At 47.7% G+C, this 26515-nt stretch overlaps 1 protein-coding gene across 6 annotated transcripts in view; it reads left to right on the top strand.

Annotated features, from left to right (window-relative positions):
- LOC147116981 (5'-AMP-activated protein kinase subunit gamma-2-like) overlaps positions 1-26515 on the top strand; it is a 564967-nt gene that overhangs the window by 291516 nt on the left and 246936 nt on the right. Inside the window, exon 1 of one of the 6 annotated variants that reach the window (XM_085987496.1) lies at positions 19254-19766. The exons of the other annotated variants lie outside the window; for them this stretch is intronic. Within the exon in view, the coding sequence (XP_085843622.1) occupies positions 19673-19766 (94 nt within the window). The 5' untranslated portion in view covers positions 19254-19672. Of the gene's footprint in view, positions 1-19253; positions 19767-26515 lie in introns of those variants that run through there. 6 annotated transcript variants of the gene reach the window in all.

Genomic DNA, 26515 nt, shown 5'->3' with positions numbered 1-26515 from the left:
GGATCTGCCATTGCTATGATTCTTGAACACGCTTAAAGGTCACTTTCTTCAGCTGCTCCGTGCGTAGGGCTTCAGGTTGTTAGTTGTAAGGGCAAGCAACAGCTGTGATGGATGGAGACTGCTACATTGGTCATAAGGTTGGTTGAGTAAGCCTGTGTGGCTCGGTGCAACTTGTGCTGAGTAACGGTTCCGTGGCCGATGGTTGCCCTCCAGTACCTTGCCCAGTTGAGCCCAGACATTGCGGGCCAGATTTTCAGTGTGCCGTGAGGTGGGCTTTCAGACGTGCGGGGGGGGGGGGGCAAAAATCCTGAATTCGGGGTCCCGACACCATCCCGCCCAAAACCCGCCCCGCACTGGGACCCGCCGACTCAAGGCGGGAAATGATTAGTGCCAATTAACTGCCTGTTAACAGGTAGTTAACGGGCAGTTTTTAGCCTAATCCCTATTTTGAGGGGTTTCGTGTGGGTTTCCCGACGGCTCCAAACCACGCCAGGTTAGAGCAGGCGGGCCGTCGGGTTGAAGGACTTGGAGGGGTCGCGATGTCGGTGTTCAGGTGAGTGATGGGTGCATGAGTGCAAAGGTAAGTGTGTTTGGTGTGTCTAAAGTGTGTAAAGAAGTTTAAATTACCTGTACTTGCCTTAACAGCCCTTCTTCCTCTAGGCGTCGGGAGTCCATCACTCAGCCGGAACTGAAAGCTGAATGGCTGCGATCTGTCAAAAGTGACAGCCTTCAGCTTTCAGTGCCGGTGACAGTTCTAACTGAGTCTGCATAGAAGTACTCAGGTTAGAAGTCAGACTGTCAGTGTTTGACAGCTTCAAACAGCTGTGAAACATTGATATTTCATCTGTCAAAAACTCTTGACAGATGAAATTTCAGTCTGTAACGTCACCTGTTGCCGGGTGGCCCTTAATTGGCCTGCTGAGCCCGCTGGGCGGGCTCAACAAGGTCAATCAAGGGAAAACCGCGTCGATTGGCCGGACGTCGATGGAGGCGGGACTACAACCCGAAAGTTGTAGTCCCGCCTCCTTCCTGGTAGTTTAATGAAAATCCAGCCCTGTATATTGCTAGTCTAATAGAAACATGGAAGATAGGAGCAGGCCATTCGGCCCCTTGAGCCTGTTCCGCCATTTAATGCGATCATGGCTGATCATCCAAATTCAGTACCCTGTCCCTGCTTTCTCCCCATATCCCTTGATCCCTTTAGCCTTAAGAAATATATCTAACTCCTTCCTGAATATATTTAATGAATTGGCCTCAACTGCCTTGTGTGGTAGAGAATTCCACAGATTCACCACTCTCTGGGTGAAGAAATTCCTCCTCATCTCTGTCCTAAATGGCTTACCCTGTATCCTTAGACTGTGACCCCTGGTTCTGGACTCCCCCACCATCGGGAACATCCTTCCTGCATCTACTCTGTCTAGTCCTGTTAGAATTTTATCAGTTTCAATGATATCCCCTCTCAGCCTTCTAAACTCTAGTGAATATAAGCCTAACCGACCCAATCTCTCCTCATACGTCATTCCTGCCAGCCCAGGTATCAGTCTGGTGAATCGTCTCTGCACTTTCTCCATGGCAAGAACATCCTTCCTCAGATAAGGTGACTGAAACTGCACACAATACTCAAGGCGTGGTCTCACCAAGGCCCTGTACAACTGCAGCAAGACATCCTTGCTCCTGTACTCGAATCCTCTCGCTACGAAGGCCAACATACCATTTGCCTTCTTAACCGCCTGCTGCACCTGCATGCTTACCTTCAGCGACTGGCGCACAAGGACACCCAGGTCTCGTTACACTTTCCCTTTTCCCAATCTATTGCCGTTCAGATAATCTGTCTTCCTGTTTGTGCCACCGAAGTGGATAACCTCGCATTTATCCACATTGGGCAGATGCATGGCAAATGCAGTATAATCACCCAACCTGCCCAAATCATACTGGAGTTTCTCTGCATCCTCCTCACAGCACACACGCCCACCCAGCTTTGTGTCGTCTGCAAACTTGGAGATATTACATCTAGTTCCCTTGTCTAGATCATTAATATATATTGTGGATAGCTGGGATCCTAGCACCAATCCCTGCGGTACCCCACTAGTCACTGCTTGCCACTCGGAAAAGACCCGTTTATTGCAATTCTTTGCTTCCTGTCTGCAAACCAGTTCTCTATCCAAGTCAGTACCTTACCCCCAATCCCGTGTGCTTTAACTTTGCACGCTAATCTCTTATGCGGGACCTAATCGAAAGCCTTCTGAAAGTCCAAACAGACCACATAATAGATCAAGAGGGACGTTGCAGACAGCCTGGATGCATACACACACACTGAGGGAGTGTTGTGTTGCCACAGATGTACTGTCTTTCAGAGAGACAGCAAAGCAACGTCAAGTCCACCTTTTCAGGCAGATGCAAAAGATCTCCTGTCACTATTTGAAGAAAAGCAGGGCGTTCTCCTGATGTTGTGGCCAATATCCCTCCCTCCACCAACGCCACCAAAAAAGATTAACTCTTCATTCATCTCATTGCTGTTTGTGGAATCTTCCTGTGTAAGGTGACTGCCACATTTGCCTACATAGCGACTGTGATGACAAATCAAATGTAATTTATTGGCCATGAAAGACTTTGGGATGCGAAAGACGTTTACATAATTGCAAGTTATTCTTTTCCCCAATGGAAGCGACTCTGTGAAATACGTGAGGTACGAGTATGTCATTGTTGCCCAGACTGCTACAGGCACACTCAGAGTTCACACGAGTTAAGATGATTTGGTTTATTGCACAATATTTGCAGCATTGTTTTCAGTATTCAGTCAGCTGCTTGGCAATTTGTTGATTTTTTAATCATAATGGTGTAACATTTGTAAAAATGCATAAGAAACTGCTGACTTATTTAACGGTGGCATAGTGGTTAGCACTGTTGCCTCACAGCGCCAGGGACCCGGGTTCGAATCTGGCCTCTGGCGACTGTCTGTGTGGAGTTTGCACATTCTCCCCGTGTTTGCGTGGGTTTCCTCCAGGTGCTCCGGTTTCCTCCCACAGTCCAAAGAGGTGCGGGTTAGGTTGATTGGCTATGATAAAAATTGACCCTTAGTGTTAGGGGGATTAAATACGTGGGGTTACAGGGATAGGGTGGGATATGTGTTGGTGTAGGGGTTATGGGGATCGGGTGGGATATGTGTCGGTGCAGGCTCGATGGGCCGAAATGGCCTCTATCTGCATTGTGGGGTTTCTGTGATTCTGTGATTTATTAAGAGGTACAATCCCTTAAAATGAGAAGCCTTTCATAAAGAGACAATTGTTTTGTGATCCTATTTGTTATAATGGGTCCAGTAATGGGTGCATTGGTTGCAATATACCAAAATTCCCTGGACTCTGGAGAGGTCCCAGCGGATTGGAAAATCGCAAATGTAACACCCCTATTTAAGAAAGGAGGGAGACAGAAAGGAGGAAACTATAGACCAGTTGGCCTAACATCTGTCGTTGGGAAAATGCTGGAGTCCTTCATTAAGGAAGTAGTAGCAGGGCATTTGGAAAATCATAATGCAGTCAAGCAGAGTCAGCATGGTTTTATGAAAAGGAAATCATGTTTAACAAATTTGCTGGAGTTCTTTGAGGATGTAACAAGCAGGGTGGACAAAGGTAAACCAGTGGATGTGGTGTATTTGGATTTCCAGAAGACATTCGATAAGGTGCCACATAAAAGGTTACTGCATAAGATAAGAGCTCACGGAGTTGGGGGTAATATATTAGCATGGATGGATAGAGAATTGGCTAACTAAGAGAAAGCAGAGAGTCAGGATAAATGGGTCATTTTACTGTTGGCAAACGGTAACTAGTGGGATGCCACAGGGATCGGTGCTGGGGCGTCAACTATTTACAATCTACATTAATGACTTGGATGAAGCGATCGAGTGTAATGTAGCCAAGTTTGCGGATGATACAAAGATGGGTGGGAAAGCAAGTTGTGCAAAGGACTTGAAGAATCTGCAAAGGGATATAGACAGGCTGAGTGAGTGGGCAAACATTTGGCAGATGGAGTATAATGTGGGAAAGTGTGAGGTTATACACTTTGGCAGGAAAAATAAAAAAGCAAATTATTATTTAAATGGAGAGAGATTACAAAATGCTACAGTTCAGAGGGACCTGGGGGTCCTTGTGCATGAAACACAAAAGGTTAGCATGCAGGTACAGCAAGTAATCAAAAAGGCAAATGGAATGTTGGCCTTTATTTCAAGGGGGTTGGAGTATAAAAGCAGGGAAGTCCTGCTACAACTGTACAGGGTATTGGTGAGACCACACCTGGAGTACTGCGAACAGTTTTGGTCTCCTTATTTAAGGAAGGATATACTTGCATTGGAGGCAGTTCAGAGACGATTCACTAGGTTAATTCCAGAGATGAAGGGGTTTGACTTATGAGGAAAGGTTGAGCAGGCTGGGCCTATACTCGTTGGAATTTAGAAGAATGAGAGGTGATTTTATCGAAACATAAGATACTGAGGGGGCTCGACAAGGTAGATGCAGAGAGGATGTTTCCCCTCGTGGGGAAATCTAGAACTCGGGGGCACAGTTTTAGAATAAAGGGTCGCCCTTTTAGAACTGAGATGAGGAGGAATTTCTTCTCTCAGAGGGTCGTAAATCTGTGGAATTCTCTGCCCCAGAGAGCTGTGGAGGCTGGGTCATTAAATACATTTAAGGTGGAGATAGACAAATTTTTGCAAGATAAGGGAGTGAAGGGCTATGGGGAGCGGGCGGGGAAGTGGCTTTGAGCCCAAGATCAGCCATGATCTTATTGAATGGTGGAGCAGGCTCAAGGGGCCAAGTGGCCTATTCCTGCTCCTATTTCTTATGTTCTTATGACAGAATGTTTGGATTTATTACCGTAATGCCATTTCTTCCACTGGAGTGCGTATAACAATCTGAAATGAACAAGATAAACCCATTGGCCCATTGTCTCTGCTCCTTCCAACAGACAGTTTGCACTGCCATGGTCTCCACCCAACTGATTCACCTCTTGATGGACATTACTGGCTGTAAATCACATTTTCCAGAAGGCAAAGCTCTAAGAAATTGCTTCCTGCTCCCCGGAGGCAATCGGGCAAATATTCCAGGACCTCAGTGTAACATGACAATGATATCTCCAGGGCCCCAGTAACTCGAGAAGCCAATGGGTAGTTGATCACTATACTTGTAAAGGAAGAAAGGGCTTGCATTTATATCGCCCCTTTCATGTCCTCAGGACGTCCCAAAGCACTTCGCAGCCAGTGCAGCACTTTTGCTGTTAGTCACGGTTGTAGTCTCGGGAAACGGAGCAGCCAGTTTGCACACAGCAAGGTCTCAACAAACAGCAGTGAGATAAATGACCCGATAATCTATGTTTTTAATAATGTTGATTGAGAGATAAACATTGGCCAGGACGCTGGTAGGACTCCCCCACTCTTCTTTGAATAGTGCCAAGGTCTTTCATGCCCACATCTCATCTAAAAGACGGCATCGTTGACAGTGCAGCACTCCCTCAGTACTGCCCTGGAATGTCAGCCTAGATTATGTGCTCATGTCTCTGGAGCGGGGCTCGAACCCACAACCCTCTGGCTCCAAGGCAAGAGTGCTATCACCGAACTAAGGTTGATACAGGAAACTTTCTGGTATCTGGCACTGACAGGACCGAGCTGGTGCTGTTAGATCAAAACTGCCATATAAACCAGCGCTAATCTTAAAACATACAGCGCTTTTCAGCTCCATGTGAATCAACAAACCCTGTTGCTTAGCAACAGCTTCAAAACAGTCGGCTGCAGCTGCAAGCGTCTCTAGCTGAAGCTGTTGCTTAGCTACAGACCTTGCAGAGCCTGACTGGGGGGAAAAAAAAGCAACGAGAAATAAAAAAAACTTATAGAAAACGGCTCCTGAATTTTGCCGGTAGATAGCTTTCCGGACTTTTAACCTCCGGTTAAACGAAAGTTTCCTGTACTTGTAGGCTGGGGTTTTCCACTTTACTGCCTGCCAGCCCACGATTTTGCACTTGTTCGTTTTAATGGACATATAAATCCGGGGCATGTCAAGTGCAGAATTGGAAAAAACCCTGCTGTCTTGTTCAGGCTCGACCTGAACCAGATATCCATCCAACTCCTTTTCAATAGCAAAAATCCCGAATTCGGGGGTCCCGACACCATCCCGCCCAAAACCCGCCTCCACGTAAGTTTCAAAGGAGGCGGGAACCCGCCCCGCACTGGGACCCGCCGACCCAAGGCGGGAAGGGATTAGTGCCAATTAACTGCCTGTTAACAGGTAGTTAACAGGCAGTTTTTAGCCTAATCCCTATTTTGAGGGGTGTCGTGTGGGATTCCCGATGGCTCCAAACCACGCCAGGTTAGAGGAGGCGGGCTGTCGGGTTGAAGGACTTGGAGGGGTCGAGATGTCGGTTTTCAGGTGAGTGATGGGTGCATGAGTGCAAAGGTAAGTGTGTTTGGTGTGTCTAAAGTGTGTAAAGAAGTTTAAATTACCTGTACTTACCTTTACAGCCTTTCTTCCTCTAGGCTTCGGGAGTCCATCATTCAGCCGGCACAGAAAGCAGAATGGCCGCGAGCTGTCAAAAGTGACAGCCTTCAGCTTTCAGTGCTGGCGAGATTTCTAACTGAGTCTGCGTAGAAGGACTCATGTTAGAAGTAAGACTGTCAGCTGTGAAACACTGATATTTCATCTGTCAACACGTCTTGACAGATGAAATTTCAGTCTGTGACGTCACCTGTTGCCGGGTGGCCCTTAATTGACCTGCTGAGCCTGCTGGGCGGGCTCAACAAGGTCAATCAAGGGAAAATCGCGTGGATTGGCCGCATCTCGATGGAGGTGGGACTAAAACCCGAAAGTTGTAGTCCCGCCTCCTTCCCGACTTCTGAATGAAAATCCAGCCCTTGGTGTTGATATCTGATCTATAACCAGCGCTTGGACCTGGAAGTGGGAGAGAATGGGGGATCACCAATTATCTGGTACAACTTAGGCTTGAGATTAATGACCATCGTTGTTGGGGGACGGGTGGGGGTGGCGGTTAATATCAACCCCAATATTTGAGTGAGCAAGTGGTCAAATTATGGAACAGACTTGCTAGGAGACGGTGGAAGCAGTGTTAGTATTGATTCATTCAAATGCAAATTGGACAGAAAATAACATTTTGGGATAAAGCACATGAATAACTTGAGACATGATGTGTGGTACGTGCAGCATACTTGGGAGGAACAGGTGACTTTGGGCCTACGATTCCCAAAGCGCTCCACTGGGGTTTTCCTCGCCTTGTGTCTGGGTCTGTTGCAGACTAACGGATAGAGGTAGATTGCTACGATTAATGAGCAACTCCATTATCGTTGTGTCATGGGACTACCAATATGGCAGAAGGTGAACTAGATGCACCGTGCCAATTTATCGTCTAGCAATTTCCACGTTCCTATGTAAATGATCGAGTATCCATTTGCTATAGTGAATTACACAATAATACTTGTCCACTTCATCTGCCAAGTATTCATTATGGCCTCATTTGACAAACCACTCGGTGATCTCATTGATGGCAGTAATTTTAGTCTTTGGTCATTTGCTGTGGCAGTAATAGGTTTTAGCCAAAAATAAAGTTTGTTAGTACAAAGGTACCTTAACAACAGAAATAGTTTGCTCTGCAGAAAACTTTACCAAGCGATGCTTGTTATGCTTCAGTGACTTGCATTTGTGTAGCCAGATGCTTCTGTGGATCACTACAAGAAAATGAATCCCTTTGATACGGTCCCCGCCGCTTATAGCGGGCGTTTTGCTGTTAACGCGATTTGCCCACTATAGATGGTGCACAAGTAGCTGGGAGGCCGGATGTGCGGCCGTTTGACTGCAACAACTAGGAAAATAGTGAGACCAGTCTGGATGTGCAGTTCCATACCGTGAGTCCCTTTTTCCAATCAAGAGCCACGGTTGCGCAACCATTTGCTCAGGGGGCCACTCTTGGGAGTACTGGGGCACAGGTCTACATTTACAATTTAAAAAAAATTCATTTATGGGATGTGGGCGTCGCTGTCAAGGCCGGCATTTATTGCCCATCCCTAATTGCCCTTGAGAAGGTGGTGGTGAGCCGCCTTCTTGAACCGCTGCAGTCCATGTGGTGAAGGTACTTCCACAGTGCTGTTAGGGAGGGAGTTCCAGGATTTTGACCCAGCGACGATGAAGGATCGGCGATATACTTCTAAGTCAGGATGCTGTGTGACTTGGAGGGGAACTTGGGGGTGGTGGTGTTCCCATGTGCCTGCTGCCCTTGTCCTTCTAGCTGGAAGAGGTCGCGGGTTTGGGAGGTGCTGCCGAAGAAGCCTACAATCGAGCAACTCGAGAGGGTGGGGGTGTGAGGCATTAGTGCAGGCCCTGTGGGACGGTTAAGGGGGGGGAACTGTAGGACCATTAAAATTCTATTTCGATAGAGCCATTTCACTGCATGGAAGTGACTTTTCATCCAACCAAACTGGAGCGGACCGAAGTACCAGAGCAAGAAAGGAAAGCGACGTGACAAAGTGTGGCCGAAATAGCCAGCGTGCTTATTACGTTATAAGCACCGCCTTTGTAATTGACTCCTATGGCAATGGCAAATGGTTAGCGCCATCTGCCCGATTATCGGCAGCTGTCCGTGATCAGCATGGGCGGTGTAAACTGGTGGGGATTGTACCACATTGTTATACATGAAGCCAATGCCCATTCATATTCTTTCATGTCATTGTAAATTAGCGACTACACTCTCAAATTCATTGCAACACCATCCTGCATTGTAAATTTATTACTGCTGTTGAAGTTTGTATCATCAGAGATGTTTGTTCTGACTAGTTGCCAAGTGCCTTGACTGTTGTGTTAGGATTCTCCCTTACATTTTCAGAGCTCACTCTGAAGCTCCCTCACAATCTGCAGCCTGTGGTTGATACTGTCAGGCCTGCCCTCCTGCTGATCAGGGGGGCGCTCGGATGCAGGACCCAGCGCAAGTAGCGTGGCTAGAGTCTGCCTTCACAATGTCGTCATCCTCCTACCCTCGTTAACAGCTCACCGGACTCAGATACCCGCTGATGGAGGTGTCGGGATACAGGACCAGGCTGTCCGTACGCAGCCTGGCCGAGGAGTTCTCACAGAACTCAGGAGCCCTGAGACAAAGGACCACCTGAAACGCTAACAAAGGGTCATTGACCTGAAACGTTAACCCTTACCTTCCTCTTTCCACGGATGCTGCCTGACCTGCGGAGCGTTTTCAGCTTTAATTTCCTGGACCGCAGCTTTTGTCCTCGTTATTACCAGGGGGAGTGGAACTAATTGGATAGCTCTTTCAAAAGAGCTGGTATGGGCACAGCCGTCTTCTGTGCTGTATGATTCTATATGCGTCAATTTGGGGATGGGTGCGTCTTCTGCCAGCAGCCAATTGCACTAGAATTTACTGTGTATTTAAGAATGGGAGTAACTCTGACACATCTGACTTGCACCCCAATTTATGATCCCTCCTGCACATGAATTACTCCACTTTTGCACCAAAAAAAAATCAAAATTTTGGCCCGTATAAAATGAAGCAGAACTGAACTCCTTCCTAGCCCAGGAATGCCAGTTTAACACACTAAACATATCATGTGCTACCTCACTCTCTTCCAGCTCTCCCATCTCCCTTCCCCAACTGACATCAGCTCACCCCAACACAGGTCAGGGATTGAACCTAGGATCTTACTGATCGGTAGGGTTTGGCGCCACGTTCACCCACCCGTTCGGGGCGGGGAGAGGAGGGGGCTTTGGCGCATGAGGCTTCTGAGCTGTTCTGCATCACCTGTTGGTCTAAGACTTGCAACAAGCAAATCTCCTTGTTTATTTGACTGACCAAGGCAATGGTTTTCTGATCTTTTGAGCTCTGTAGTTATTTCTCTTCAACTTCCTCCCGTCACCTGAAGGCTTTGACTCCTTGCCAGTGTACGGTCCCATGGATACAGCTTTCCCTCTGGTATCTCACCCAAGTGGCCATCCTCCGTGTCAGAGCCTTGACAAGTGAATATCAACATGGGAGAACATCCGAGCCAAGCCAGATCCTGTCCTCACCTAACGAGCCGAGACTTGCAGCGACAGGTTACTGGACAGCAATCCGGCTGACCCATTTTCTCCTCGATTGCTCCAGACACACTGAGGCTAGTTGTTCAGCCCCGCCTGCTGCCCTGGCTGTGATCAGCTAACATAGGGCAGACCAGGACCGAACCTGGGGCCTTGCTGGTATATACCGTTCAGCTACTGACTAAGGTCACTAAAGCCATTGGGGAGAGCCCTGCGTACCAGCGCTCTGTCTATTGACTGAGTAGCAACAGTAAACACACCTGTATCTCTGCAAAGCCTTGTCATCATCACAATTAGTTCAAGTTGTTTTTCCACTAAAAGTCGTCTTGGTCAAAAATGAAATGCTTTGGTGCAAGAAAGAACTTGTATTTAAATAATGTTTTGTTACGTCTCTCAAAGTGCTTCACAGAATTAGAATCATAGAATGATACAGCACAGAAGGAGGTCATTCGGCCCATCGTGCCTGTGCTGGCTATTTGAAAGAGCTGTCCAATTAGTCCCACTCCACTGCTCTTTCCCCTTAGCCCCTTCAAGTATTTATCCAATTCCCTTTTTGAAAGTTATTATTGAATCTGCTTCCATCACCGTTTCAGGCAGGGCATTCCAGATCACAGCAACTCGCTGCGTAAACATTTTTTCCCTCAAGTCGCCTCTGGTTCTTTTGCCAATTACCTTAAACCTGTGTCCTCTGGATACCAGTCCTTGTAGCAATGGAAACAGTTTCTCCTTATTTACTCTTATCAGAACCCTTCATGATTTGAACACCTCTATTAAATCTCCCATTAATCTTCTCTGCTCCAAGGAGAACAATGGAGCAGCTTCTCTCGCCTCTCCACATAACTGAAGTCTATCAGCCCTGGTACCATTCTAGTAAATCTCCTCTGCACCCTCTCCAAGGCTTCCTTGGGTGTGGTGCCCAGAATTGACCCTCCAGCTGGGGCCTAACCAGTGTTTTATGAAGGTTTAGCAGTGCAGTCTGACATGAATCAACTGAGCGGCCTGTGGGTGGCGCTATCCAGGGAGGGTATAAATACTCGGGCACGGGCTCAGCTTGCGCAGGACATTCTTAACAGGAACTAGTGAAGGACACAACTAGACCTCCATGTTGTAAAACAGTTGATTAAAGCTTTGTTTAACGCTTAGACCAAGTGCCTAGTAGTTTTCTTACGTCACAGTCACTGTTGCGTAGCCAAATAGTACTGCAGTAACGATAACTGGTCCTCTAAGCACAATTGTGGGATCACGGACTTTGCTGCTGCAAAACTAATTGTTCAAGGTCGGCATTGTGTCGGTCGTTCACAGGGGCACTTTAGCGAAGGCTTGCACTCCTGTTGCTCTGGTTTTACGTAAGGCAATCTCTAGCTAAGTTCATCCTAAAATAACCACTATTCAAGTAACGCGGTTGAACTGGCAACAACATGTAACGGCCCGTAATTTGCGGTCAGCGGCGAAGCAGAGGCGCTCGGCACTGGCCCCCGAAGAAAGCTGCTTAACAAAAATCTGGCGATCTCTGTGGCGAGAAGTTTGGCCTTTTGGACGTTCGATTGAGATCAGCGCAGCACGGCGGGGAACTCCAGAGTGCGAGCTGCTGTCACATCAACCAGCTGTCTCAGCAGCCAATCGCAATGCAGAATTCTCACAGACCGGGAAACAGGAAGTGAAGAAGCTCCTTTTATTTTAACTTTTTTAAAATGTTACAGATTGGGGCTCTCACATGGGGAAAAGGTAAAGCTGAACAAACTTTTAAAAAATATTAACTTTTTTTAAAGTTTCTTAATTGTAATTTTTATTATAATGGATAAATTTGACACTCCACAAAATTATAATTTGTTTTTTAGGGCCATAACATTTGTTTATCAGTCAATACGCTGATAAAACCCCAGTTACACCAACAAGGTCTAACTTTTAACGGGGTTTTTAACAGCGATATTACCGCAGAAAACTCCCTCCCTAACAGCACTGTGGGAGTACCTTCACCACACGGACTGCAGCGGTTCAAGAAGGCGGCTCACCACCACCTCCTTCTCAAGGACAATTAAGGATGGGCAATAAATGCTGGTCTTGCCAGTGACGCCCACATCCCATAAAAACGAATTAAAAAAAAAGAAAAGCCCACATTTTCATTAGTTTTACTGATTTCACTGATTACGCTAATTGCCGGCTATAAGGGGGGTGGCGGGATCCACAGCGCAGCCAGTGTCTGAGCAATGAATGACTGACCACAACTTCAGGATTTCCGCGTTAGGATGCACCTGTGCTACCTCCTGAAGTTGCGGTCAGTTTCAAAGGGGTAATAATAGCAAACGCTGCTCGGTCGCTGTTATTACCCACCGCAAATTCCGGGCCAACAAGTCTGCCCTGGAAATCGATGTTGCTCCCAGCTATCGTATCATGCGATGTGTCAGTAGGGTCGCCAACCCTCCAGGATTGTCCTGGAATCTCCAGGAATTGAAGGCTAATCATAGGAGCATTAAAAAAATAGTTTTTTGCATTTTCCTTGATTTCATTAGTTCTACAAATATTGGAGATGGGTGGGGGGGTGGCGTTGGGGCAATGCTATTCTATTTCACGAACAGTCAAGGTTAATCCAATCGGGTAACAAAGAGTCTGTTCCCTTTCCAGTTGGCTGTAGGAAGACTGTGCTCGGAGGATGGACCTGCGGTGGGAGTGTGGGAATGGGACAGCTCGGAGGATGGACCTGCGGTGGGAGTGTGGGAATGGGACAGCTCGGAGGATGGACCTGCGGTGGGAGTGTGGGGATGGGACAGTTCGAGGTGGGAGGTCATGTGACAAACCCTCCAGGAATTAACCCAATCAGAGTTGCTTTAAGCTGTTGTTGCTGATTTTTCTATTCATACAATAGGTCCAGGTCACTCTGGCTCAGTGGGAAAGACATGTCCTGGTGACCTGCTGGGCCACATGGGGACCAGATTCAATCCCATGTGTGTCGTCAAGTTAGCTCATCTCAATGGACTGAGCAGTGGGGACAACAACAACATCTTGCATTTATTTAGCACCTTTAATGTAGTAAGACGTCCCAAGGCGCTTCACGGGAGCGTTATCAAACAGAATTTGACACTGAGCCACATAAGGAGATATTAGGACAGGTGAGCAAAAGCTTGGCCAAAGAGGTAGGTTTTAAGGAGCGTCTTAAAGGAGGAGAGAGAGGCGGAGAGGTTTAGGGAAGGAACTCTAGAGCCTAGTGCCAAGGCAGCTGACGGCACAGCCGCCGATGGTGGAGTGATGAAGAAAATCGGGGATGTGCAAGAGGCCAGAATTGGAGGAGTGCAGAGATTTTGGAGGGTTCTCGGGCTGGAGGAGGTTACAGAGATAAGGAGGGGAGAGGCCGTGGAGGGACAGGGCTAGTGGCTTCAGCAGCTCTGGGCTAGGGATTCTCAATCCTGATTGCTGTTTAGTAAGTCCCCCCTCACCCCCACCGCCCCACACCCCAATGTCACTAAAGAGTTAGAAGTTTTGGTGGCGCACACTCCCAACACCTAATACCAGCCTGCCTTCGGTGTATGGTATGCTGTGGTAAGAATATTTTCAAAACACTTAATACAGGGTCTCAAAGCCCTCATTTTTTTGGACCATTTCAATGTATAAAATTCAGAAAGAATATCAGTGTGGCTTTTGAACCCCCATTAATAAAGTCTCTGAAGCCTATAACAGTGTCAGCTTAAAGAGCTGCAAACCGCTTCCCTTTCCCTTTGCCGATAATCTGTTGCCTTGCCTCCCTCCTCCCATTCCTGGGATACAAACGTAGGCACCAGCCTTGTGGGTGTTGCTGTAAAGTGCTGCTTCCTGTCCTCTGGCGATCAGCCAGCGATGTTTGGAGTCTGCAGGGCACTGCTGCAAGCAACCCAGGAGAAAAAAAAAATCAAAGGGGAATTTTAAAAAGTGCCGTGTTTTTATTTTCTTTGAACACTTTTTGTTTATTAATTATAAAAGTATTGGAGACGTGTGTGTGTGGGGGGGGCGGCGCGTGTTTGACTGACAGTCAAGAATCATCCAATCGGGGACTGAAGGAGCATTTTTGTTTTCCAAGTGGCCGTAGGAGGATGGTGCGTCGCGAGGATAAGCATGTCAGGTGAGCAGCGGCGGGGTTGGGGGGCAGGAGGTCATGTGACAAAACCTCCAGGAATCCATCCAATCGCAGTTGGCAGCCCTAGCCGCTGCCGAAAGACTGCTGGAATCAATTGAATGTGAAATGTATATTAACAGCAAGGAGTAGCATTGATGAGGGAGGAAAAAAAAATTGATCACTTCTCGGGGAAAGACGTCTGGCGTGCAATTTTACTTCAAAATCTAAAATTTGGATGACCTCTTTGAGCTGTTGTGTTGCCTTGGTCGCGTTTTGGGTTCAAGTCTAACTGACCTGAGTGAGGGCCACATAGAATGCTGTAATTTGTAGTGTGCACCCCCCCCCCACACCCCCCACCCAAAATGTGTAAAGATTAGATGCCTTGATCAATTCAGAAATACTAGACACTCCCATTGCTGCGATAGAAATTCTTCCCTCCCCTCCCCCCCTCCCCCAAATCCATTAGTCTGTTAAGTGTAGAACCAGCAAAAGCCAAGGACAGGAGAAGATCAGCTAGCCCATCGAGCCTGACCTATTCTGTCACGTGTGTCTTCTGCACATTGTGATATCCCCTCCCCCCACCCCCACCCACCGTCTCACCGATCATCCAGACAATCAGCCTGGGAGAGGCTGTGAAAGAAAAAACCTTAGGATAAGAAATAGGAGCAGGAGTCGGCCACACGGCCCCTCGAGCCTGCTCCGCCATTCAATAAGATCCTGGCTGATCATCGACCTCAACTCCACTTTCTCGCCTGATCTCCATAGCCCTTGATTCCCCTAGAGTCCAAAAATCTACCTATCTCAGCCTTGAATATACTCAAAGACTCAGCATTCACAGCCCTCTGGGGCAGAGAATTCCAAAGATTCACAACCCTCGTGAGTGAAGAAATTCCTCCTCATCTCGGTCTTAACTGGCCGACCCCTTTTCCTGTGCCCCCCAGTATATAGGGTAATTTAGAAAAAAAATCTGGGGAAATACCTCTGCGATGGCTTGTTAAGAGTAGGATAGAGGCAGGCATGAAGGGTGGCTTCCCCCTTACTACAGTGTAAAGACGAGAGGCTTTACCATCAGTATGGAAATAGTAGACCCCTTCCCTTGTGTCACAGGTCCAAGACATATTTCTGATGCCTTTTCATGGGTTGGGCATCCATATCTTTTTGTCAGTAGAAATACTTTAAAATACTTTAAATAGCTGGCTGACATTCTGACGGGTACCATGGACGTTTGTCGTACAATTACATGCTTTAGTAATATATTGTTACTTACAAAATAAAATTCTGCTGAAATAATGTTGCATTAATATACACAGGAGAAAATACAGTCTGAAACTTGTGGCATTTCTTTTCATTTTGGACCTTTTGTAATCTGTCTAATCTTGTGTTAAAAATTAAAAATCATTTCCTTTCCTCATTTGTGTAAATCCTAGAATATTTTTAATCCCAGGGCAGGATTTTTTTCCTCTTAAATTTTACCTTAACTGGATGTATAATTTAGACAAGAAGTCGAGCAGCATGTTTCCTATATCACAACAGTGACTACACTTCAAAGGCACTTCATTGGCTGTAAAGCACTTTGGGACGTCCTGAGGTCATGATAGGCGCTCTAGAAATGCAAGTCTTTTTTTCAGTATCTAAGGCCAAACAAAAAAGGCACTGTGTCAGCCAATGAGTTGGAGGTTGGTGCGTGGTGGAACTTAAAGCAAACAGAGTCTATTTAAAAGGAGTCTCTATGAACTACAGCAAACGGAACTCATGACCGAAACTACAGCAACTTCTCCCAATAAAAGCAGGATTATTTCTCCAGCAAAATGCAGTGAGTGGAAGGTCATTACATAATACAATTTATCTGCATAAAATCAATCCCAGGCATAATTGACGGGGGGAATTACCCAATCATCTCCATTCTGGCCGGGAATGGTGATGTCACTATACGCAGCCAACAAGAGGAACAACTGGTAGATGAATTTGTGACTCTTGGCTATGGACAGTGGAATGTGAGATTGTGGTGGTTTGTCAGTAGAGATGTAATAATGCCTCATATAGGCGTGGATCTTACTTTTTAGTAATTTGAAAGGTGAGCTGGCACCAAGGTGATGAAAGTTAGTGGCAGGAGAGGAGGAAGAGAGAGAGAGAGAGAGAGAGCGGCGATGTGTGTTGGGCAATAAAGGGTGATGGGAGCCAGAAATATAAGCAATTTTAATTCCTAATTGCCTGTCTCCTTTTTAATGCTGATAGAATCTTTCAGCACAGAAGGAGGCCATTTGGCCCATCATGCCTGTGCCAGCTCTTTGAAAGAGCTACCGGCACAGGCTCGACGGGCCGAATGGCCTCCTTCTGTGCTGTAACCATTCTATGATTCTATACAATTAGTCCCACTCCCCTGCTCTTTCCCAGTAGCCCTGCAATATATTCATATCAGTTACTCTTCCATGTCCTTCTTTGGTTCTGCTGCAGTCTTTTTCCTCCCTCTCCTGTCACTGTCAGCCATGGCTCAGTGGGTAGCACACTCGCCTCGGAGTCAGAAGGTTGTGGGTTCAAGTCCCACTCCAGGGACTTGAGCACCAAAATCTAGGCTGACACTCCAGTGCAGTGCTGAGGGAGTGCTGCACTGTCGGAGGTGCCGTCTTTCGGATGAGACGTTAAACCGAGGCCTCGTCTGCCCTCTCAGGTGGATGTAAAAGACCCCATGGCACTATTTCGAAGAAGAGCGGGGGAGTTCTCCCCGGTGTCCTGGCCAATATTTATCCCTCAATCAACATCACTAAAACAGATTATCTGGTCATCACCACATTGCTGTTTGTGGGAGCTTGTTGTGCGCAAATTGGCTGCCGCGTTACCGTAACGGTATCAGAGGAGCTTGTTTCTATTTGTAACTTCAATCCCTGCTGCTGAATCCCTCATCCATGCTTTGGTTTCCTCCAGACTCGACCATTCCAGTGTTCTCCTGGCTGGTCTCCCATCTTCCAGCATCCGTAAACTTGAGCTCATCCCAAACTGTGCTGCCCCGTGTCCTAACTCTCACCGAGTCCCGTCCATCCATGGCCCCCTGTGCTCACTGCCCCGTGTCCTAACTCTCACCGAGTCCCGTTCATCCACGGCCCCCTGTGCTCACTGCCCCGTGTCCTAACTCTCACCGAGTCCCGTCCATCCATGGCCCCCTGTGCTCACTGCCCCGTGTCCTAACTCTCACCGAGTCCTGTCCATCCATGGCCCCCTGTGCTCACTGCCCCGTGTCCTAACTCTCACCGAGTCCCGTTCATCCATGGCCCCCTGTGCTCACTGCCCCGTGTCCTAACTCTCACCGAGTCCCGTCCATCCATGGCCCCCTGTGCTCACTGCCCCGTGTCCTAACTCTCACCGAGTCCCGTCCATCCACGGCCCCCTGTGCTCACTGCCCCGTGTCCTAACTCTCGCCGAGTCCCGTTCATCCATGGCCCCCTGTGCTCACTGCCCCGTGTCCTAACTCTCGCCGAGTCCCGTCCATCCATGGCCCCCTGTGCTCACTGCCCCGTGTCCTAACTCTCACCGAGTCCCGTCCATCCATGGCCCCCTGTGCTCACTGCCCCGTGTCCTAACTCTCACCGAGTCCCGTTCATCCATGGCCCCCTGTGCTCACTGCCCCGTGTCCTAACTCTCACCGAGTCCCGTTCATCCATGGCCCCCTGTGCTCGATGACCTGCATTAGCTCGATTTAAAAATTCTCAGTCCCGGTTTTCAAATCCCTCCATGTCTTCGCCACTCCCTATCTCGGTAACCTCCTCCAGCCCTACAATCCCCCAAGATCTCTGCGCTCCTCTAATTCTGGCCTCTTGCGCATCTCTGATTTTAATCACTCCACCATTGGCAGCCGTGCCTTTAGCTCTAAGCACTGGATGTCACTAAACCTCTCTGCCTCTCTCTCCTTTTAGACACTTCTTAGGACAATCCCCACATCCTAGGAATTAGCCTTTTGAGGAGAGATTCAGGAGACTTGACCTATATTCCTTAGAGTTTAGAAAAATGAGAGGTGATCTCATTGAAACATATAAAAATCTTAAGGGGCTTGATAGGGTAGATGCAGGGAGGATGTTTCCCCTGGCTGGGGAGTCCAGAACCAGGGGTCACAGTCTCAGAATAAGGGGTCGGCCATTTAGGACTGAGATGAGGAGAAATTTCTTCACTCAGAGGGTGGTGAATCTTTGGAATTCTCTACCCCAGAGGGCTGTGGCTGCTCAGTCGTTGAGTATATTCAAGACAGAGATCGATAGATTTTTGGATGCTAATGGAATCAAGAGATATGGGGATAGTGTGGGAAGGTGGAGTTGAGGTAGAAGATCAGCCATGATGTTATTGAATGGCAGAGCAGGCTCGAGGGGCCGAATGGCCTACTCCTGCTCCTATTTCTTATGTTCTTAAAACCTACCTCTTTGACCAAGCATTTGGTCACCTGTCCTAATATCTCCTTATGTGGCTCGTTGTCAATTTTTGTCCGACTATACTACTGTAAAGCACCTTGGGACATTTTACTATGTTAAAAGCGCTATATAAATACAAGTTGTTGTTGTTGCAAAGGGGATTTTTTTTTTTTTTTTAACGATGAGGCTTGAACCCAATAAATCATATTTATTGTATACATACCCTAGAAATACTTAAAGCAGTAATTCATTTATGAGCAGAACACTGGTTTACAGTGGCTGAATACATCTCAAATTAAATTTTTATTACGTGGGCCTCCAGGATTTTATCTTTGAAGTAATGTTCTGCGGACGTGCATCTTGCAATCCCTTCCGACCTTGCGGAAAAATCATCCGTCTCGCTCATTCGTGACTTGTTTGGTGCCATCACATACTTCCGTGTTTAACGAGGAATAAGTAAGTGGCCAGTGTGCCCTGCGTGCCTTGCTCTACCGCGCAGGCAATGGGCGTTCACAGGATGAGGCGCTTCTTTCTATCTGATCCACTTACTGACAGACCAGCGAAAGGCATTTGCTTCCGTCGGCCCAGAGCTTTAATCAAAATAGATGTGATGTCATGCCATAAGGAGAAGGCGGCTCTGGCCAATCATTGCCAGGGATTATCGACACAGGGTGGTTTCCTTTTACAGTCTAACCCAGCCAAGCTATTTTAAAGCCACACCGTGCACAGCTGCACTTGACAATTAGCTGCGGGAGTCTCAGAGCTACATTGCTACAGTTACCGTGCTCGAGTGAGGCAAAGGAGCCTGGAGCTATCGAATAAGAATATTGTTGTTCGTTGTCTTGGACATTGCACACTTAAAGGGATACGCTTTTTATTTTATAGCCAGGGAAAGAAAGAAAAAACTTTGCTGATTTTTATTTGCGAGTGTGTGTCCGTGTGTGAGTGAGTGAGCATGTGTCAGTGAGTGTGTGTGCGCGTGTGTGTGTGTGTATCCCGAGGACCAACTGCAAAGATCTGTCATCCTGACCCAGCACGCCGAGCATTTCGCGCCCACCGCAGCTTCTTATCCACCCGACACCTGGCATGATTGACTGCCGCTGCTACTGTGCCCACTGCTGCTCATGAAGCGTTTTGGCAGCCTTAGAGGGAGTAAGAAGCGAAAGGACCAGGAGGGAAAACCAGAGAGACGCCAGTCAGAGCCTCATGGCCTTTTAGGTAAGGAGGTGACGGTTACGGGTTGTTTGCAGGTGGTTGTATTATTCCAAGATTGATAAGTACGTTTTGCGTCCCTAATTCCACCGATTTACTGGAAGTGTAGCCTCCTCTCCAACCCCCCCCCCACCACCACCGCATCTATAAATTAGTCTGTGTAGGGTCATTAATTTTGCAGATGATCTGGTCGTTTATTTCACCGCTGTTTGTGGGAGCTTGCTGTGCTCAAATTGGCTGCCGCATTTCCGACATTACAACAGTGACTACACGTCAAAAAATACCTCATTGGTTGTGAAGCGCTTTGGGACGTCCTGAGGTCGAGAAAGATGCTATATAAATGCAACTCTTTTCTGTTGAAATTGTGGTGTGACAGCTTTGCGTTTAAAAAAAAATATATATATATATATTTTAATCAAAAGCAAATAGACAGTGGGTAGCAAATGGGTGCATCGCACCGGCAGCGCATTGAGAGTTACTAATGCAATGTGGGTTCTTCGCTGTAGTGCTCCCTCCTCCCCCACTCCCCCCTGCCGTGAACTCGACGAATTGGCTGTCTCACCCAGGTGAGACAACTTCCTCAGAGGAAGGCAAGTGAAATCGGAGCGTGTCGACCTGTGCTGTTCTCGAGTGGTCATTTCAGGGGTCGCTTTGGAGGGCGGGATGGGGGTGACGCAGCGAGCAGGAAGCAAAATGGCCTGTCTCCCGTTTGTATTGGACAAAATTGCAGGGATTGGGCAAGAGACCGAAGTATGCATTCCGAAATACTCTCGAGGATAATTGCAAATCTTGGAGTTTCCTGTTAAAAAGATGATCACCTGTGTTCCAGCTCTTCGGGGGCAAGTTAAACCGACAATAGAAAATTGCAGCCGCCAAGATTAACGGGCTCAGAGAATGTGGATTGTGTACAAATCTTCAGAAAGAAAGACCTTGCATTTTTACAGCGCCAGTCATGACCTCAAAGCGCCCCAACGCGCTTCACGGCCAGTTCAGTGCTTTAGAAGTGCAGTCACTTATTGTAATGCAGGAAACGTGATAACTAATTATGCGCACAGCAAGCTCCCACAAACAGCAATGTGATAATGGCCAGATCATCTGTTTTAGTGGTGTTGGTTGAGGGATAAATATTGGCCTCGGGACATGGGGAGAACCCCCCCCCACCCCCCCCTTCTTCTCCTTCTTCTTCGGAATACTGCCGCGGCATCATTTAGGTTTAGCCTTACTAAAACTAGCCTGCTACATTCTCCGCGCTAAAACCCAGCGGCACAATCGTAAACTCACATTTTCACGTTGCTGGGACAAGGAAGCTGACTTTAGTGACGTGAGTGCGAGGAATCCGCGCACACGGGTGTTAGTCCGCAGCCCGATGTGCCGAGTGTAAAATTGCTTGTTAATGCCGAGACATTCAACGGCAGCGCATTCTGCAATTCTTAAATATAGCTCCTCCAATTCTGGCCTCTTGCACATCCTTGATTTTCGTCGCTCCACTATTGGCGGCCGCCCTACGCTCTGGAATTCCCTCCCTAAACCTCTCCGCCTCTCTACACCTCTCTCCTCCTTGAAGTCCCTCCTTAAAACCTACCTCTGCGACCAAGCACCTGTCCTAGCTTAGATCGGAGAAATGAAAGAGCAGTTTTTATTTTTATATATATATATTTATAAATGTGTTTATGAATTTATTAAATGGTGAGAAGCTGCGAACTGTGGAGCAGCAGAGAGAGATTTAGGGGTCCACGTACAGAAATCACTAAAACCTGGTGGGCAGGTATAAAAAATAATTGCAAGGCTAATGAAATGTGGGCCTTTATCTCACGGGGGCTGGAATACAAAGGGGTGGAAGTTCATGCTACAGTTGTACAAAGCTCTGGTTAGACCCCAGCTGGAGCAAGGTATTTGCTGCTGATGCATGCAACAAATTTATAGGGACCGTGCACCGAAAAATAAATGTTGTTTGATAACGCTCCTGTGAAGCGCCTTGGGATGTTTTACTACATTAAAGGAGCTATATAAATGCAAGCTGTTGTTGAGTTCTGCCGGATAAGTAAATGTCCCTCTGAATGTGGTTGAAGAACAGTGTTGTGTTTTTTTTTGTTATAATGCTCACAGTGAATAGAATGCAAATTACTGCTGATGCCATTGATTTGTTTTGGGGGAGGGGCGGGTGATGTTACTGAAACCCTGCTTCGAAAGAGGCTGTAGCAGAACATGAAATAACAACAGAAAATGCTGGAAAAACTCAGCAGGCCAGGCAACATCCGTGGAGAGTAATAGAGTCAATGTTTCAGGTCGAAACCCTTTGTCAAGACTCGGCGATGTAGCAGAACATGCATCGTCGACGACCTCGAGTGGGCCAAGCCTGTTCATTCTGCCCTCATAGCTGTACTCTCTCACTTCTGGTATCATCATTGCAAATCTTTTTTGCACTTTCTCCAGTGCTTCCATATCCATTTTGTAATATGGTGACCAGAACTCCCAAGTGTGGTTTAATCAAGTTCCAAATAAGTTGAACATAACTTTAGACATGAACGCCAGTGATTTGTTTGCATTTTCTATGGCTTTTTTAACCTACGTATTGCACTAACGTGGATTTTTCCACTCCTCATACCAGCTGCCTCACATCCTCTGCGGGACTGTTGGTTAGTACATAAGATGTAGGTGCAGGAGTGGGTCATTTGGCCCCTCGAGCCTGCTCCGCCATTCAATAAGATCATGGCTGATCTGATCTTGGCCGCAACTCCACTTCCCTGCCCGCTCCCCATAACCCTTGAATTCCCATACCATTCAAAAATCTGTCTATCTCCACCTTAAATATATTCAATGACCCAGCCTCCACAGCTCTCTGGGAAAGAGAATTCCACAGATTCACGACCCTCTGAGAGAAGAAATTCCTCCTCATTTCCGATTTAAAAGGGTGCCCACTTATTCTGAAATTATGCCCCCTCGTTCTAGATTCCCCCACGAGGGGAAACATCCTCTCTGCATCTACCCTGTCAAGCCCCTTCAGAATCTTATATATGCCAGATTATGTTACCCAGACCCACCAGGGAACTAGATTGAGACTGGCCAAACATTTCAGTGAGGATCCGTACGGCCTGTAGGGAAAGCAGAAACTTTTACCCTATCGGTTAGGGCTGGATACAAATCTAGATCCTGGAGGTGAAAGGAAAATGTCTACTAGCATCCATAAAATAGGTAGTCTAATGCACTCTCTCAGTCCCAGTATAATGAGTAGGACCAGCACAGCAGTCCTCGGACTCATGCATGTCACAGTGCTATGATGCACAATATGACATTTGCATATTGCTACCTGCTTAATCAAGATGTGAACACTACTACCCCTCCCCCACCCCCCAACCCCCACCATCGGATGCACCAGGCTGGCAGTGTGCTGAATGTAAAGAAAGACCTTGCATTAGTGGAGCGCCTTTCACAACCTCAGGATGCCCCAAAGCGCCTTGCAGCCATTAAGTACTTTTTGAAGTGTAGTCACTGTTTTAATGTGGGAAACGTGACCGCCAATTTTGTGCAGAGCAAGATCCCACGAACAGCCATGTGATAATGACCAGATCATCTGTTTTAGTGACATTGATTGAGGGATAAATATTGGCCCAGGACACCGGGAAAATTCCCTGTTCTATGAAATAGGGCCTTGGGATCTTTTACATCCACCCTTAGGGTAGACAGAGCCTCGGCTTAATTTCTCATCATAGAATTATAGAATGAGGTATCGAGGTATATACGGGGAAAAAATTTGGTTGCTTTGTGCCTCCCGTTAGCTGGGAGCAAAGCAACTAGCGCCCGGGCACGGCGCCGCCAACGCCTCCCGCGAAATTCAACGGGAGGTTAGCGGCGACGGTAACCGTTAGCGCCCCGCGGCGCTGCGATGACATCATCGCCATGCGCAGCGCCCCACTCACGTCCCGGCCGCGATCTTCGGTAGCACCCCCTGACTTACCGCTATTTAAAGGCGTGGTACCAGGTAGACATTTTTGTTGCTGGCCGCCTGCCAGCACCTGCCTCTGCTGCTGTTCCGGCCTCCTAACCCACTCCCCACCACCACCCCCCCCCCCGCCCCGCGGAGTGCTGGCTGCGCTCCATGAGCCCGGCACTTCTCTTGAGTGCCGGGCTCTTTTGCCGACGCTCCGATCCCCAGTGGCCCAGCTGGGACCCGGGTCACGCTGCGCAAGGCCCCGCCCCTTTAAGAAGGGGAGGAAGGCCTGCAATGCCGTGGCACGTCGTCCCGCTTCCCTCTTGGGGCACAACCGCTCAAAGTAGCGCCCCGGCGAAGTTAGTGCCCCACAAAGGAGCGCAACTCAATTTTTCCCCCATAGAGTACAAAAGTGTGGAAATTATGATGAACCTGTATAAAACACTGGTTCGGCCCCAACTGGAGTACTGTGTCCAATTCTGGACACCACACTTTAGGAAGGATGTGAAGGCCTTAGAGAGGGTGCAGAAAAGATTTACGAGAATGATTCCAGGAATGAGGGACTTCAGTTACGTTGATAGACTGGAGAAGCTGGGCTTGTTCTTCTTCGAGCGGAGAAGGTTGAGAGGAGATTTGATAGAGGTGTTCAAAATCATGAGGGGTCTGGACAGAGGAGATAGAGGGAAACTGTTCCCATTGGCAGAAGGGTCAAGAACCAGAGGACACAGATTTAAGGTGATTGGCAGAAGAACCAAAGGCAAATTAAGAAAAAACTTTTATATGTAGTGAGTGGTTAAGATCTGGAATGCACTGCCTGAAAGGGTGGTGGAGGCAGATTCAATCACCGCTTTCAAAAGGGAGTTGGATAAGTATGGGGAAAGGGCGGGGGAGCAGGAATAGCTGAAGTGCTCTTGCAGAGAGCCGGCACGGGCTCGACGGGCCTAATGGCCATCTTCCATGCTGTAACCATTCTATAATTCTACGATACTGATAGAATCATATAATAGTACATCACAGAGCCAGCCCAACAAGTCTGCGCCGGCTCTTTCGAAGAGCAATCCAGTGGTGAGCCGCCTTCTTGAACCGCTGCAGTCCGTGTGGTGAAGGTACTCCCACAGTGCTGTTAGGGAGAGAGTTCCAGGATTTTGACCCAGCGACGATGAAGGATCGGCGATATATTTCCAAGTTGGGATGGTGTGTGACTTGGAGAGGGAACTTGGAGGTGGCGGTGTTCCTATGCGCCTGCTGCCCTTGTCCTTCTAGGTCGCGGGTTTGGGAGGTGCTGCCGAAGAAGCCTTGGCGAGTTGCTGCAGTGCATCTTGTAAATGGAACACACTGCAGCCACAGTTTGAATCTTGGATGAGGTTAGGACTGAGCTCGGCTGCAATGACGAGCAGCCAGCCAGCACTCTGTGTCAAGGCTGGTGCATGAACAATGGACCCCTTGGGTCAGGGGTCAGACGGGTGCTCCCGTTCGTGAGCCTGTGTTCAATGCCTTCAGGGGGGGTTGTGGGGGGTGCAGGGGAAGCAAAAACAGGGGGGGGGGCGGGGGGGGAGTCCAAAACTGGGGACCATAAATATAAGATAGTCACTAATAAATCCAACAAGGTATTCAGGAGAAACTTCTTTACCTAGAGAGTGGTAAGAATATGGAACTCGCTACCACAGTGAGTGGTTGAGGTGAATAACATAGATGCATTTAAGGGGAAGCTGGATAAACACATGAGGGAGAAAGGAATATGCTCCTAGGATTAGATGAAGAGGGGCGGGAGGAGATAAATGCTAGCACAAACCGGTTGGGCCGAATGGGCAACTTCTGTGCTGTAGATTCTATGTAATTCTATGTTCAAATGATGCGAATGTAATCTGATCCACCCCCCTCCCTAAAGCTGCATGGTGGGATGGTTTACATCGGGTTTATTTTGAAGTGTGTGTGTGTATACGTATATATGTGTATATATATGTGTAAAAACTGGCCACAAATGGCTTAGCCTTTGAATGCAGCCTTGACCCATGGATCTCCTCTGCTGGCCAGTGGAGTGGAATCACGCTTGCTATATTGGCATGCTGACGCTTTGCACACTTGTACGGAATTCTTCGGCAGCTCTTGTAGAAGCAGAGTCGACCTATTTAAATTAAATAGCTCATTTAAAATAGCGTGTCCAAACACATTAAACATTTGTACGCTAACATTACAGAGCACGATTTCACTTCGAAAGGCTCCTGATTGAATTTGTGCAGACAGTCTCAACCCAGTTGCTTGTGGGCATGATTAAAGAACCTAAAACCGCTCTCAACCTGACATTGATGGGTATTAAGGGTGGTTTGTTGTGGTAATTAGAAAATAGCATAAAACAAAAGCAAAGGAAATCTGAAATAAAAACAGAAAATGTTGGAAAATGCTCAGCCGATCAGGCAGCGTCTGCGGAGAGAGAAACAGGGTTAGCGTTTCTGGTCATAGAATCATAGTAAGTTACAGCACGGAAGGAGGCCATTTCGGCCCATTGTGTCTGCGCCGGCCGACAAAGAGCTATCCAGCCTAATCCCACTTCCCAGCTCTTGGTCCGTAGCCCTGCAGGTTACAGCATCCCAAGTGCACATCCAAGTACTTTTTAAATGTGTTTAGGGTTCCTGCCTCTACCACCCTTTCAGGCAGTGAGTTCCAGACCCCTACAACCCTCTGGGTGAAGAAATATCCCCTCAAATCCCCTCTAAACCTTCCCCCAATTACTTTAAATCTGTGCCCCCTGGTTTTTGACCCCTCTGCTAAGGGAAATAGCTCCTTTCTATCCAGTTTATCTATACCCCTCATAATTTTATACACCTCA

The sequence above is a fragment of the Somniosus microcephalus genome, chromosome 5, assembly GCF_052327205.1.
Source record: "Somniosus microcephalus isolate GS21.2 chromosome 5, FLI_Smic_1.0, whole genome shotgun sequence".
Classification (NCBI taxonomy): Eukaryota; Metazoa; Chordata; class Chondrichthyes; order Squaliformes; family Somniosidae; genus Somniosus; species Somniosus microcephalus.
The sequence above is the reverse complement of the archived record's forward strand: the minus strand, read 5'-3'. Positions and strand labels throughout refer to the sequence as shown.